This window comes from Labrus mixtus, chromosome 12 (assembly GCF_963584025.1).
Source record: "Labrus mixtus chromosome 12, fLabMix1.1, whole genome shotgun sequence".
Taxonomy (NCBI): domain Eukaryota; kingdom Metazoa; phylum Chordata; class Actinopteri; order Labriformes; family Labridae; genus Labrus; species Labrus mixtus.
This window is the reverse complement of record NC_083623.1, coordinates 3,992,894-4,006,687: the sequence shown is the minus strand read 5'-3', so window position 1 is coordinate 4,006,687 and position 13,794 is coordinate 3,992,894. Positions and strand designations below refer to the sequence as shown.

Genomic DNA, 13,794 nt, shown 5'->3' with positions numbered 1-13,794 from the left:
TCTGTTTAATGTGTATTTTGAGCTTTCTTGTCTGTGCTACTACAACGCCTGAATTTCCCCTCTGGGGATCAATAAAGTTTTATCCTAATTACTGACTTTGAGCTATTTGTGTTATTCATTGTTGTTGTCATTTCTCCTTTTACACTCCTTCTTCCTGAACCTTCCTCTATCCCTCTTTCCAAGCCCAACACAGTTTCTGCAGATGGCTGTCACCTCTCACAACATGGCATAAAAACACATCTTATTCCTGAAGAATCTTATGTTGTGTTCATGTTGCAAAGTGCTTTAAAAACGTGCACCATATACATTTTATATAAAAGACACAGAGCCCCCAAAAGTCCATGAATTAAACTTTTAATCATCTGTGGTTATGACACTGCTGGTTCTATGAAATAGCAGCATGTTATACTTCTAAAAAAAACAACATATTAAATGTACAGATTTGGTTAAAATCATGTCTATTTCCTTGTGAATACAAATTATATCGCACAAATGGAAAATGAAGCGCTTTCTTAATGTGTTAACTAATTCAAAAGACTAGCTTTATTCAAACCTGGTCTATATTAGTACGTGTACTGTACACCTTTAACTCGGTAATGATGTTAAGACAACAGTGTTTCAGTCTTCATTCAATTCACAGAGCTTCATCACTTTGACAACACAGCCTCCGTGTTCAGCATAAAAAACATTTTCAGCATCATATCTAGAAGTATGGCGACTGGACAACACCTTTGCAAAAAAGACAACACTTTACTTCAGAAGGGAAAAGGGAGACACAGTGGTTCTAACCAATCCTCTACGTGTTTCTGGCTTTCAAAAACTCCCAAAGAGAGACTTTGAAAAATAAACATGCCTCAGAAGTAGAGCCCGACTGATTAAACAGCTAGCCGATAATGTCGGCCAATATCAGCGTATCCGGTGACTATCAGTATCGGCTATTTTATCACAGAAACGCGCCGATATTACTAGATTTATTCACCAGTCAAATAACATTTCATTTGAGTATTGTTGTATTACACCAGGAGGTATCCATCTGGCTGTCACCAGCAGAGGGCGCTATATGGATTACAACAATGATATGATGCACATTCATGCTCAGTTACTTTCTAGTAGAGTGACCATCTTGTCTTCATTAAATATCTTTTCCAAAAGTGTTTGATAACTGCTTTTGAGGAATCAACACAATACATGTGTACTTCTATATCCATCTATCTCTACAGATCTAAGAACTTAGATGCAACATAGATCTAAGAGAGATATCGGCCGATAAATCAGTAATGGATTTTTTTCTCTCCCTAGCTAGATATCGGTATCGGCCCCAAAAATAACAAATCGGTCGGGGCCCTCCTCACAAGTGTCGCCCTTAGCGTGAAAACTGGACTTTCTACTGGTCAACACAGTTCATATTTAATCACACAATGTCGTTATTTTGGATCCACTGCCTACAGTTGGTAAAACTCATCTGTTGGCACTAAAAAACAAAAATAAAAGCAACACAGGCTTTCTATTCCACCTATGTTTGCTAACTTAACTGTGCTTCAGTACTAAGATGTCAAAATGCTTCTTTGACTAAAGAAACGGCAGGAAGACGAGGTGTGACTGACAGTGGAAACATCCCCCATCCGTTCTATGTTTACCGTATATGAAACACGTTTCAGTAATGAGACGAGGGCGGCTTCATGTAACACTTGTAAAGTGTCTAAATGCTCAGCGAGCATGTTCAAAGTGCATGCATGGTGGTTGAGATTTGGTCACAAGCGTAAGACAACATGGGAAGTGTTTCAACAGCGGGGTGGGGGATACTCCTAAGCAGTTCCTGAAATGAAGGTGTTGTTTGTAAGATGATACTCAGCAAGTAAACTAAACAAGTGAATAAATTGATGAACTTAATGCATTTAATTTAAGAGACATTTTCTGGTGAATTCTGGGAAATGGCGATAAAACAATTGTAAAACTCAAAAGAGGCACCATGGCCGACTTGTTTGTTACCCATAGATACGTTTGATGACTGAGGAGGGTTGCAGGGAGACATCGTTTTACTTAAAGGGAAGCATGAACATTTGACTTCCCGCCATTTACACAAGAAAAACGCTGACATCTTAAAATTGGTGTCCGTCAGTCAAAAAGTCAAATATCCAAAGACTCTTCATTAACTCTCATGACTGACAGAGGCATACACAAAGCCTTTATAATAAAGAAGCTGGACTCAGATGATTCATCTGTTAAAAGAATTTTGGCAAAATAGTTTCCTTTTGATAATCTAAGGACTGTTATTATGTCGTCCGTTTGTCTTTTTTACGTTGTGTTTTGCCTCCTGAGCTTTTATACATTTCTACTACCATCAATCATCAAGAGTATACCTCTTCAAAGCACGTGGTATCGAAAGGCATCAGAGTATTGAACATTTGACGACCTCAGAAGAAGTGCATGGATTTGAACCTGTTGCTTTTTACTTAACAAGTTTGACAAGTAACTGTTTGAGAGTTTTCCCTAAAAGTTTAATTTCAATATGTTGCCACAAAGGCTTTAACTTTATATTTTAATGCAATGGATTGACTTACTCCTTTGCTTTTTGTGCAATTTTCCTGTTCCAACGCTTTTTACTGCACACCACCTCGACACAAATCCTCTTTTGCTACAAAATAACAGCAGAAAAGTCACAAAAAAGCCAGAGAATTACCTTAAAGGTCACATATTCTCCTCCTCTTCAACCAGTGTAAATAAGTCTCAGAGCTCCTCAAAACATGTGTGTGAAGTGTCTTGTTCTAAATCCACTCTGATCCTGTATTTGATCATGTCTATAAACCCCTCTATTTCAGCCCTGCTCAGAACAGGCTGTTTCTGTGTCTGTACCTTTAAATATGTAAATGAGCTGTGTCTGACCACGCCCCCTCTCTGGAAGGGCTTGGGTGTACTCGGTGCTTTCTCGCTCCATGTCCTATTGTTTACGGTGAGAAGGCAGACTCAGAGAGCAGAACAAACACCTAGCTGTGGGAGTGTCACCCACCTGGGGGAGGGGCTACTGCTCTTTGTGATGTCATGAAGGGAAAATATCCAAACGGCCTGTTTGAGCACACATTTTCTGAAAAGTGGAGCAGGCAAAAGACAGAGAGGATGGACTTTCTCATAATTGGGGGGTTTGTAGACGGACTAGGGACACATGTTAGAGTTAGAGAAACATGGCGAAGAGGATTTTGTATAATATGTGACCTTTAAGTCAAACCGCACTTTTTATAAGTATGGTTCAGGGGTGAAGGGAATCCAAACCAGAGAGAACTATTCTCGTCTCTAGCTCATTATAGCAGAAAAAGCTTTTTAAGTAAAAGTGGTGATGAGTTGTATGACGCTCTACAGATCATACTCAAGAGGCACAAAATCTTTTTTTTATAGCGAGCAGCTAAACAAGACTAACAAAATACTTCACTGTAGCACCCTCCCCTTTACGGTTAAACGCTCCCTTGTAGGTAAACATGAAAGACGAGAAGGTTTATCAAACGTTCGAACAGAATCGGACACATTTAACGTTGGTGTAAAGAATCTGTTACAGGTTATAACACAGATAAACAGTATACTAGATTTCTCAAGGCTATACAGTAACAAGACGGACAAACAGCCTCCAAACATGACGTGTACACAGTTTTATATATCCACGCCGCCGCCTTTGAGGTTCTTCTTAAGGTATCCATCGTTGTATAAATGCTTCATCTACTTTCAAAAGTTATAAGTCGTAGCTCCAGCTGCCTTCTCAAGCGTTTTGTCCCGTGGTGAAAAGAGACACAGGTTTGTTGTCTTCATGTCTACAGACAAACACTCTTCTTCTTCTTCTTCTTCTTTTATCGCTGTTCAAATCCGATCAGACGCAGGTGAAGGAAAGTGTCACTTTTTTTAAGCGTTCCTCTGTCGTTTTTCAGCATCAGGGTGAGGCTCCATGACGCCCGGCCGTTTCAGATTCCACTGGTCGATCTGTCTCTGCCTGTCCTGCTCCGCCTCCGCCTCGCTGCATGAGCTGCAGGTGTTGCCCCCACCGCCGCCGCCGAAGGCAAAGCACTCCTTCTGCTTCCCGTCGACCTTCCTTCTCTCGCCCTTCTCCCTCCTCTTCTCCTCCACCATGACGACGCTGTTCAGCTCGACGGGTTTGATGTCCAGGTCCGTCTCGATGGGCGCCTGCTCCGACACCGGCTCGTCCTCCCTGCGGTCCATGTCCACCCACATGGGCCCGGGCGCAGGCTCCAAAGGGGTGTATTGGAGTATGTGCTGATGGAGCTGCTGGGGGTCCACCTGCTGAGGGAGGCTCTGGTGCTCCGGATGGAGGAACTGGCTCTGGTGCTGCAGGTGATGCAGAGGCTGCAGAGGGTGCTGCAGGTGTTGGTGCTGGATCTGATGGTGCTGCTGCTGCTGCTGCTGCTGCTGCTGCTGGTGGTGATGATGAAGATGATGATGATGATGATGCTGATGGTGTTGGTGAGGATGGTGAAGCTGCTGATGATGATGCTGAAGGTGGTGGTTGTGGTGGTGGTACTGATCCATGTTCTGCTTGTCCACGCTGTGGGCGTACTCCTTGGGTTGACTTTTGAGGAACTTTTCAAACTTCTTGGAGGCTTTTTTGTTGGTCACAAACCAGTCCTGTGAGGAGGAGGAGGGAAAGGACAAGACGGGGTCAGAGTACGATTAGATTTGTGTTTTAGATAAGGTTTCTTCAGGTTGTGCTACAGCGTCAAGGTGTTCTCATCTTTTTCTCTGTAATACATGTTGTGTAATACATGTTGTTTGTGGTTGTGGTAGAGCCTCATTTTCAAACTGTATGGTTTGCCCACTGTGATGAATGCAATCATTTATATAAACCAATGAGCAGAGGCGACATCACTCCGTGTAGTTGTCTGTCCATTTTCGGAATTGAAAAGTGTCTTTGGAGCAGCCAATCAGGAGACGACTAATCTGTGTTTATCTTTTATCACTAGAAATTCCGACCAATCAGAGAGCAGTTTCCTCGCTCATCACACATTTGGGCCGGCTTGTAAATGTCCATGTGTGAACACAGACCAATTTTAAGGTGATTATGCAACAATGTGACAAATTGGTCCACGATTCAGACCAGAGCAAACCATCTATAGGTGGGAAAAAGGCCCCAAGACAAATTTTACCGGGCGATAAAGTGCATCGTATCACATCGTATCACAGCGTGCCACATCACATCGTATCATATCATATCTTATCATAAGGTGGCAACAACTGAACACAAAGTTACATCAAATGGCATCTCCATACAATCCAAATAAACAAACAGAAAGCCATCCAAACGAGGAGACAGGTAGTTGTTGTTACCTGTGAATGGACGGAGTTGATGTGGTATTTGACTCCACTCTCAGAGTTAAACTCTTTGTTGCAGATCAGACATCTGTATTTACCAGCCTCAAAGTCGCCCTGAAAGAAGATCAGAAAACACTTCATGAATCCTGTTGTTCTCATACACAAAGGAGAAATATATAGAATATGAACAAAATAAGAAAAAAGCAACGAAAACTGAAAAGGGGGGAGTATTGGTGGAATAAGATTTGCACAGAGCTCAGAGAATGAAGGAAACGAGTTCTGTACTTAAAGCACAGAAAGTTAAAGACTTAAAGCAATATGTAGAAATAATGCACATGCAGAGTGTTGCACAGAAGGCAGGAGTTTACAGCTGTTATATTGTGGACTGCAAATTTGTTTCGGAGTAAGGAATGGGAGGGTCACAATTATGCTGTGTCTGGTTTCCACAAGGCCGACCGTAACACATCACACTCTGATTATATTTCAGAGAATAATAAAAAAGCTGACTTACCCTTGTGCAGAGTCCCAGATGAGCTTTCAGTCCAGACACACTCGTGTAGGTGCAGTCACAACCCTGAGGAGGACACACGATATGTTTCAGGACAAACAATAACACTGAACAGAAAAGGGATATATAGCTCCTCTTGGTTGTGGCTCAATTTAAAACATATCACTTATTAAAGACTATTCCACTGACCAGGCTGAGCACACAGACTCTGATGTTGACTCTGAATTCAAACTTAAAATATGGTTGTTTCTTGTCTTTCCTACCTGGTTGGGACAGTGGACTTTTCTCTGCAGCTTCACCTCGTTCTTCCACTTTCTAAGCACCTCCTGGCTGAAGGCGGGCAGGCCGGGTCGGGAATATTTCAACTGTGAAAACCAAAAGAAAGTAAATTAATAAAAAAGAGGAGGCCTGACTTTTGGCATTTTTAACCATTTTCTACATTTCTTGTTTCCTCTATCAACCCTCTCCAGCTAGCTGGTTGAAATGTCTAAATATCTCAGAACTATCAAAGACATCCTCGTATATCCTGTTTTCTTAAACACGCCTTTTTGTCATCTGGCACCAGGTCCGACTGGAACTTCCTCTTGGGCCAGTCTTTGGGCAGATCGTTGTTGGCGATCTCCGCCAGGTGGAAGTTTGCCACCTGAGCCGACGCTCGCTGCACTCTGCCGCTCGCCGTCCTCTCCGGGTTGGCCTCCTTCTGGGCCTTCAGAGCCTCGTCGTCCTCGGTCTTCAGGGGCGTCTGCAGGGGGGATAGCATCAGTATCTGCTGTCTACACTGTTTCTTTATCCATCAGATGTGATTTTAGACTAAAGACTCACCGGAGCATGCTCTGATTTCAGGTGGTACTCCAGGCCGGCCTTCGATTTGTACGTCTTCCCGCAGTGAGAACAGTTCAGCAGCATTTTCTCCAGCTCAGACTCCTCCTTTCCACACTTCTTCATGTGGTACACGTAGCCCATGATGCTGGTGAACGCAGCGGTACAGCCCTGACCAGAGCAGAAAAATGAATCATTACACCAACATCATGTTTTTTTTTCTGTTTTTCTGATTTCCTTTTGTAAATGATTCTGATTTACCTCTTTGGAGCATTTTAGTTTTCCGAGTCTCTTCAGGATTTTACGAAGTTTTTCTTTGATGACACGATCGTCCAGGTCCTTAACATCGTCCGCCGACGGCTGAAAACAGACGAGAAGAGGCGCAGTCTGTCCCTAGTCTGTCTACAAACCCCCCAATGGTGAGAAAAGTCCATCCTCTCCTTCTTCTGCCTGCTCCACTTTTCAGAAAATGTGTGCTGAAACAGGCCGTTTGTAGATTCTCCCCTTTATGACATCACAAAGGGCAGTAGCCCCTCCCCCAGGTGGGTGACACTCCCACAGCTAGGTGTTTGTTCTGCCCTCTGAGTCTGCCTTCTCACCGTAAACAATAGGACATGGAGCGAGAAAGCACCGAGTACACCCAAGCCCTTCCAGAGAGGGGGCGTGGTCAGACACAGCTCATTTACATATTTAAAGGTACAGACACAGAAACAGCCTGTTCTGAGCAGGGCTGAAATAGAGGGGTTTATAGACATGATCAAATACAGGATCAGAGTGGATTTAGAACAAGACACTTCACACACATGTTTTGAGGAGCTCTGAGACTTATTTAAACTGGTTGGAGAGGAGGAGAATATGTCACCTTTAAATATTTGTAATGTGGGAAATAAATGCATTCATTTATCTGGAAAATGAACTTGACATCTCTTTAATCTGTTTTCCAGACTTACATAAAATAACTGAAGGTGTAACTTTTAAACCTTGAAGAAGATGAATACTCTTACCAGGTGGCTGTGGTCAGCCATGATGTGATACTTCATCCCTGTTGAAGACTTCAGCTGTTTCCCACAGTGTGGACAGATGTACGGTTGCTGCACATGACAGATACGTAGTGACGTCACATGAGACATTTTGTTCTCTGAACCCAGAAGCTTTATGCAACATATAAATCCAATTCTTCAGATACAAACCAGTGGCCGTTAAAAACTGATTCAAATAAAGGCGCTGATTTGAAAAAAATATTTGATGGACAATTACATTGTTCAATATTACAAAATCATGGAATAATCATTTGCTACCTCGAGCGGCTCCTTTGTGAATTAGATGGTTTATGCAACAGATTAGATTAGATGTTTATTGCCATTTGCACAGGTACAGGACAGGCACATTGGAATTTTTTAAAAGCCACTGCGCCCAACGTGGGGCTCGAACCCACGACCCTGAGATTAAGAGTCTCATGCTCTACCGACTGAGCTAGCTGGGCTGCTAATGTTACAAGTGCTGTATGCTGTATTTGCAGCGGGAATTTTTTAATAATTTCCTACTTCTATCTATTTACTTATAGATTTATCTTATCTCTTCTCTCTTTTGCACAGCTTTGGCAGCCACAATCCTTTTCTGATCGAGGCTCTCATCGTGCAAACACCGAGTGCTCACCATTCTGCAGTTCTCCATGTGTTTCTTCAGACCCTCCACCGTCTTCCTGCTCACACTTTTACATTTTGGACAGGTGACTCGACCTTTGGCCACAATCTGAAGCTGCCAACGCTCCTCCTGACTTCCTGGTAGACGTCAACAAACCAAGATGTTATTTAGATTTAAGTTCTGAGTTTGATATCACAGAAGAATATGAGTTGCCCTGCTGATCGATTCCCAGTTTTATTTTGAGTTTCTGCTGAATAGATGTACAGATTTGATCTATTATAATATATGACATGTAAATGAAAAAGCATTTTCTGCATTCTGTTGTTCCCCCAAACATACATTTCAGAAACACTTTCAGCCTCTCAGCAGCGGTCGTTGAGCAGCCTGTCTCACCTGGAGGGTAGCTAGGAGGCTCCTTCTTTGTGGAGATGACGGGCGGTTTCTGATCCTCGCTGGGTTGGGCTGTGGAAGCTTCTCCAACACTGGTTACATCTGAACCTGAAATATTCACATTACATGACAGGGTTTCATTCTGACCCACGACAAACATGATTTCTGCAGACCACATGCATGTGCAAACATCATGCTGCTTTGTCTGTCTGAGGTTGATTTGTTGTTCTTTTGGAGCCTGTTTTGATGTTATTTTGATGACTGTATATTGTGTTTTATTTTGAAATTGACTGGAGTGTGTCTCACGCTCAGCCTGTTGATTTTTCAGATTTTGACGGTGAAACGTACATGAGTTTCTGCTGCCCTCTGGTGGCTGAGTGAGGTTACTGGCAGGTTGGTTACGCTCCATCTCCCCTCTGTTGACTTTCTTCATGTTCAAGTCTTTAAAGAAAACATGAGAAACATGTGCAGAAGAAAGTCAGTCTCATAAAAACAAGAGAGAGAGAGACAACAATTTTTACACCTCAAACATGGACACAAAAATATTTCGGTACAACAACAAATATATTTATACCTTCAAGACAAACGCAAAACAGCAACACATGAAAACTTCTGAATTTTAAATACTATCATATAAACTACACATATACTATGTTAATAAGAGGCACAAGATGTGGTGGCTGTGGCTCAGTGGTAGAGTCTGTCGTCTCTCAACCGGAAGGTCGGGGTTCAATTCCCAGCTCATGCAGACACATGTCCGATGTGTCCTCGGGCGAGGTTTTACAAGACCATAATCAACAACACTGACTGCTTCTATGCAGCGGTTTTTGACGCCTGAAACAGCCGCCGCAGGGTAGGCTTTCTCTGGTCCAAACAAATCCAGACCATTCAGGACCAGAATCTAAAGTTAGGAGGACATACTGGCTGCTGTTGAGTCACAAAAATGACCCGGGTGAAGACCCTCAACAGGAAGAGGGGACCTGAAGCTAAAGTGTTGTGACGGGGTACCCACCTGGTCTCCAGACGTGCCCTCTGTCTCTGCTCCAGTCTTGGTCTTGGTTTTGTTCTGTCCCCCACGCCTGCTCCGGCCCCGAGGAGGCCCGCTCCCTCCCTTGATCCCTGTCTGCATTCCAGGCCTGATCCTGACCCCGGTCTCTGCCGGCCGCCCAGCCCTGCTCGGGTCCCCGATCCCTGCCCGTCATCCAGGCCTGGTCGGCTCCAGAGTGGGCCCTGTCCCTGCCTGGGATCCAAGTCTGGTCCTGACTGGAGTGTCCCGCTCGCTCCCTGCCAGAGTTCCACACCTGGTCCTGACCTCGGTCTCTCCCGGGGGCCCAGGCGTCGGGGCCTCGGTCCCTGCTGGAGGTCCAGCTCTGGTCCTGAGACTGCGACGGATCCCTGCCCGCCTCGGGGCCTTCGGGCCACACATCCTTCCCCGCGGTTCTAGGAGAGAGCCTAGCAGTGGGCGGAGCCACAGACCCTGGATCCGCCCCATTTGACGGACCACCCGATGACATCATCGAGCAGCTGGTGGTGGGGTAATCTACCGTTCCCATGGAAACACTCTGGAGTTCCTCGTACCTTTAAAAAGAAGGTTCTACATTTACTACAGTTTAACAATGAGCTGAGACCAGTGAAATCATTTATTTATAAAGAAGCTTCAAACAAGATGGACAGGTGGATGAGTGTCTCACCTTTTCCTCCCGTAGGTTCTTTTCATCTTCCCGGCGTCTTGCTCTTCACACTCGTCATTCTGAAAGGTTGACGAACAGAAAAGTAGAGAACAGATCCCGCTGTGTTTATAGACGTCGCACTTTTAAGGGAAAGGTCCGGTGAGTGAAAGTACCAGGATGTTTAAACACATCAACTCTTATGTGTGTGTTTCTGTGCGAGTCCACGCTCACCTTGGGATATCCAGCTGAATTTAACTCACACGTCCTTTCTGGCAATCGCTGAACAACTGTCGATTAAAAATCAGGAAAATGACAGAAGAAGAAGTTGTCTGATTTTTTTTGTTTTTACAGCAAAAAGCATCAAAGAGTGAAACCGTTCACAACAACCTTTTATTACTCAGAACATGATTTCTGTGAGCTGCTGAGGTTGTTGTTGTGTGTTTGTTGTTGTTTGTTGTGTGTGTTTGTCTTAAGTCTGGATGTTTTGTGAATTGAAAAAGTTTTCTAGCTAAATGGAGAGAGGAGGAAAATGAAAATATTCCCCTGTGCAGTCAACGTCCTCTCCATTGAGAGAAATGAAAAAGTGACAGCTGCTCATGATGATGTGTACTCACAGTTTTTTACTCACCTGGACATGGCACTCCACCTTTAGCTTGTGACTGGACAGATCTTCTCTTTCGTGGCACATACAAAGGTGACATATCCCCTCCAATGTGGGCAGGGTCCATAATATGAGAGGAGACACTCTGTAGAAATCACCACTGAAACACACCAGAGAGAACATTAAAAGTCACATATTATACAAAATCCACTTCCCCATGTTCCTCTAACTCTAACATGTGTCTCTAGTCTGTCTTCAAACCCCCCAATGATGAGAAAAGTCCATCCTCTCCGTCTTTTGTCTGCTCCACTTTTCAGAAAATGTGTGCTCAAACAGGCCGTTTGGAGATTTTCCCTTCATGACATCACAAAGGGCAGTAGCCCCTCCCCCAGGTGGGTGACACTCCCACAGCTAGGTGTTGATGTTTAATATTCCATTATTTGCATTTCAAAACAGTTTTTGTTACACTTTCATTTTGGATATTTGCATTTTCATCTTAACTTAACCTGAGGCTGCTTTACTTCCTGTTTGGATAAAAACCTGCCTTTATTTTGAAAGGAAATGATGAACTTCTGGTAGATCGAAGGTGACGGCTTTTACTTAACCACAGAAAAAGGAACTTGTCACGGATCAAAAAGTAAATGAATACAGTTAAAGAGGACGCTGGTGGCGCAGTGGTTAGTGCGCGCGCCCCCATGTATGGAGGCTGTCGTCTCAAGCGGGCGGCCCAGGTTCACATCCGGCCTGCAGCTCCCTTCCTGCATGTCATTCCCCTCTCTCTCTCTCTCCCTGATTTCTGATTCTATCCACTGTCCTGTCTATCCATTAAAGGCACAAAAATAAATCTTAAAAAAAAGAGGACGCTAACAAAGGTCAATGTGTGATGTCATCAGGTCAATTTGTGATGTCATAAGGTCAATGTGTGATGTCATCAGGTCAATTTGTGATGTCATAAGGTCAATGTGGGATGTCATAAGGTCAATGTGTGATGTCATAAGGTGGATATTACTTTGGACTAGTGAGCTGAGCTGTCTGAGAGTTTGTTAAAGTGACATTAAAGACATTCAAAGATGCAGCAGTGAGACTACAGGGAGACACTGAAGACGACTATCTACGGTGAGCCTAAAGGGACAAAATAGCATGTGATTAAAAATAAATTAATGCATTATTAACTATTACACTATTAACAGGTTTATGCTGATAGCGCTGAAATGTGAAATTCACTTAATCACTGACGGTTTTACTTTTTTTCTCTACATTTTGACTAAACAAATAAAGATTCTTACATTACAGTAGTTTGTCTCACAAATTCAGATTTATCTATGTTCTTACACCTCAAAATTAATCAGAGATTCTTTACTATAGCAAACATTTCTCTAACCTTTAGTGACTTCTTCATGCATGGTTCTTGTTTACACTAGTGTTGTTTTTCTCTCTGCTCAGTGTAATGTGGATGTGAGCCTCTCGTGTCATGTTTAAGGACACTGGTTTAGTGCTCTACAAATCTAAACAGAGCTAAATGAATGTCCAGCAGTTCAGATACAGTCAGAGGGCTTTTTGCTTTTCTCAGAAGCCATTCCAGGACTGAAGCGATAGGACTTCAAACCACCATCATCATTATTGTCCGTGTGGATCACAAAAATAAGATTTTTCTCTTTGGACGACGACGGTGAAGAGGAAAGAAAAAGACTCAAACTGCAGCTAAAGCAAAACTAGTGCTAGCTGTGATAGCATTACCTGACCTGCCCACCTTTTTATTGTTTCTTAACGGAGGAAGAAATGCAAGAGAAGGAGAGAGAGAGAGAGAGAGAGGGAGAGAGAGAGAGAGAGAGCCTACCGTCCTACAGCTCACTCCCTCTGCAAGGACGGATAGCCTCCATGTCTTCAAGTCCGGCCTCCTCTGTCGCCTTTCCCCCGGCAGTGAAACCAGCAGGAAGGCTAACATCAAAGAAGGCCCGACGCTGGATGTTCACTCTGAGACAAACCTCGAAGCTTTGACAGCATCCAAACGTCAACCAACCGGCATAATGCAGCGCACTGTATTTGTGTCTTCTTCAGCGGAACGCCCTCCTGCTGGAGAGAACAAATAAGACCCGCATCTGCTGCTGCCTTCAGGGACTGTCGGACAGATACCCACTCTATACTCTACTCTATAAATACCCCCCCCCAAAAAAGAAAAGTCAAATGGAAACGTTTTGAGAGCCTGGGTTCCACCTTCTCCAGTCCACTTGTGCCGACAGGGAGGAGGTGAAACTTGTGTTCTGAGGTTGTTTGTTTCGTCAGCAGTTTGGGTTTTTAAACAGTAAAAAATGCTGGGTCAAAATTGACCCAATATGGGTTATATAGTAACCCAGCGCTGGGTCAATCTAGCACCTACACAGCACTGGGTCGTTTTGACCCAGCATGTTGGGTTAATTTTCTTACTCTTAAATTGGGTCAAAATGACCCAACGTTGGTTCCTTTTGACCTTTTCAATGGGTTATTATTATATATGCGTATTTTCACCCAGCATAGGGTTATTTATGTAATCATATTTTTCTGTTGTACATTGTTTAGCCGTACAAAAAAAAAAAAAAAGTAATTTCAGAATTGCAAAACCATAATTTACATAATAATTTACAACACAAACTGCTTCTAAACAAATGGAATCAACACAAATTATAAAATTAATCCATATATTTATTTACATTTGAAAGAGCCAACAACATTTAGAATGCATGTATGAAAAAAAACTAGACAAAATGCCAACACAAAAATGCATTTTACAGTAAAAGTAGTATCCCAAATGAAGCCCAACTGAACCCAGAGCTATGGAAGGATAGAAATCAACAAACAATATCTTGGTCTACTAAAAC

General features: G+C 43.2%; 1 protein-coding gene and 1 non-coding gene across 3 annotated transcripts; both read right to left on the bottom strand.

The window, feature by feature from the left end:
- Window positions 1-338: 338 nt before the first annotated feature.
- znf512 (zinc finger protein 512) lies at window positions 339-13,072 on the bottom strand. Of its 2 annotated transcripts, none has more exons than XM_061051559.1 (16): window positions 12,777-13,072; window positions 10,967-11,099; window positions 10,570-10,625; window positions 10,360-10,418; window positions 9,681-10,246; window positions 9,017-9,109; window positions 8,672-8,776; window positions 8,291-8,415; window positions 7,639-7,725; window positions 6,896-6,994; window positions 6,638-6,805; window positions 6,360-6,557; window positions 6,079-6,180; window positions 5,819-5,881; window positions 5,323-5,421; window positions 339-4,623 (listed from the first exon to the last, which is right to left on the bottom strand). In XM_061051559.1, the coding sequence occupies exons 2-16, from the start codon at window positions 11,064-11,066 to the stop codon at window positions 3,886-3,888; spliced, it is 2,658 nt and encodes an 885-aa protein (XP_060907542.1). In that variant the 5' UTR covers window positions 11,067-11,099; window positions 12,777-13,072; the 3' UTR covers window positions 339-3,885. The 2 variants fall into 2 exon arrangements, with proteins under 2 accessions (XP_060907542.1, XP_060907543.1); XM_061051560.1 differs by having other exon boundaries at window positions 8,672-8,740.
- On the bottom strand, window positions 8,045-8,117 carry trnak-cuu (transfer RNA lysine (anticodon CUU)). The gene has a single exon. It is a non-coding gene; the product is annotated as a tRNA-Lys (tRNA).
- Window positions 13,073-13,794: the final 722 nt, after the last annotated feature.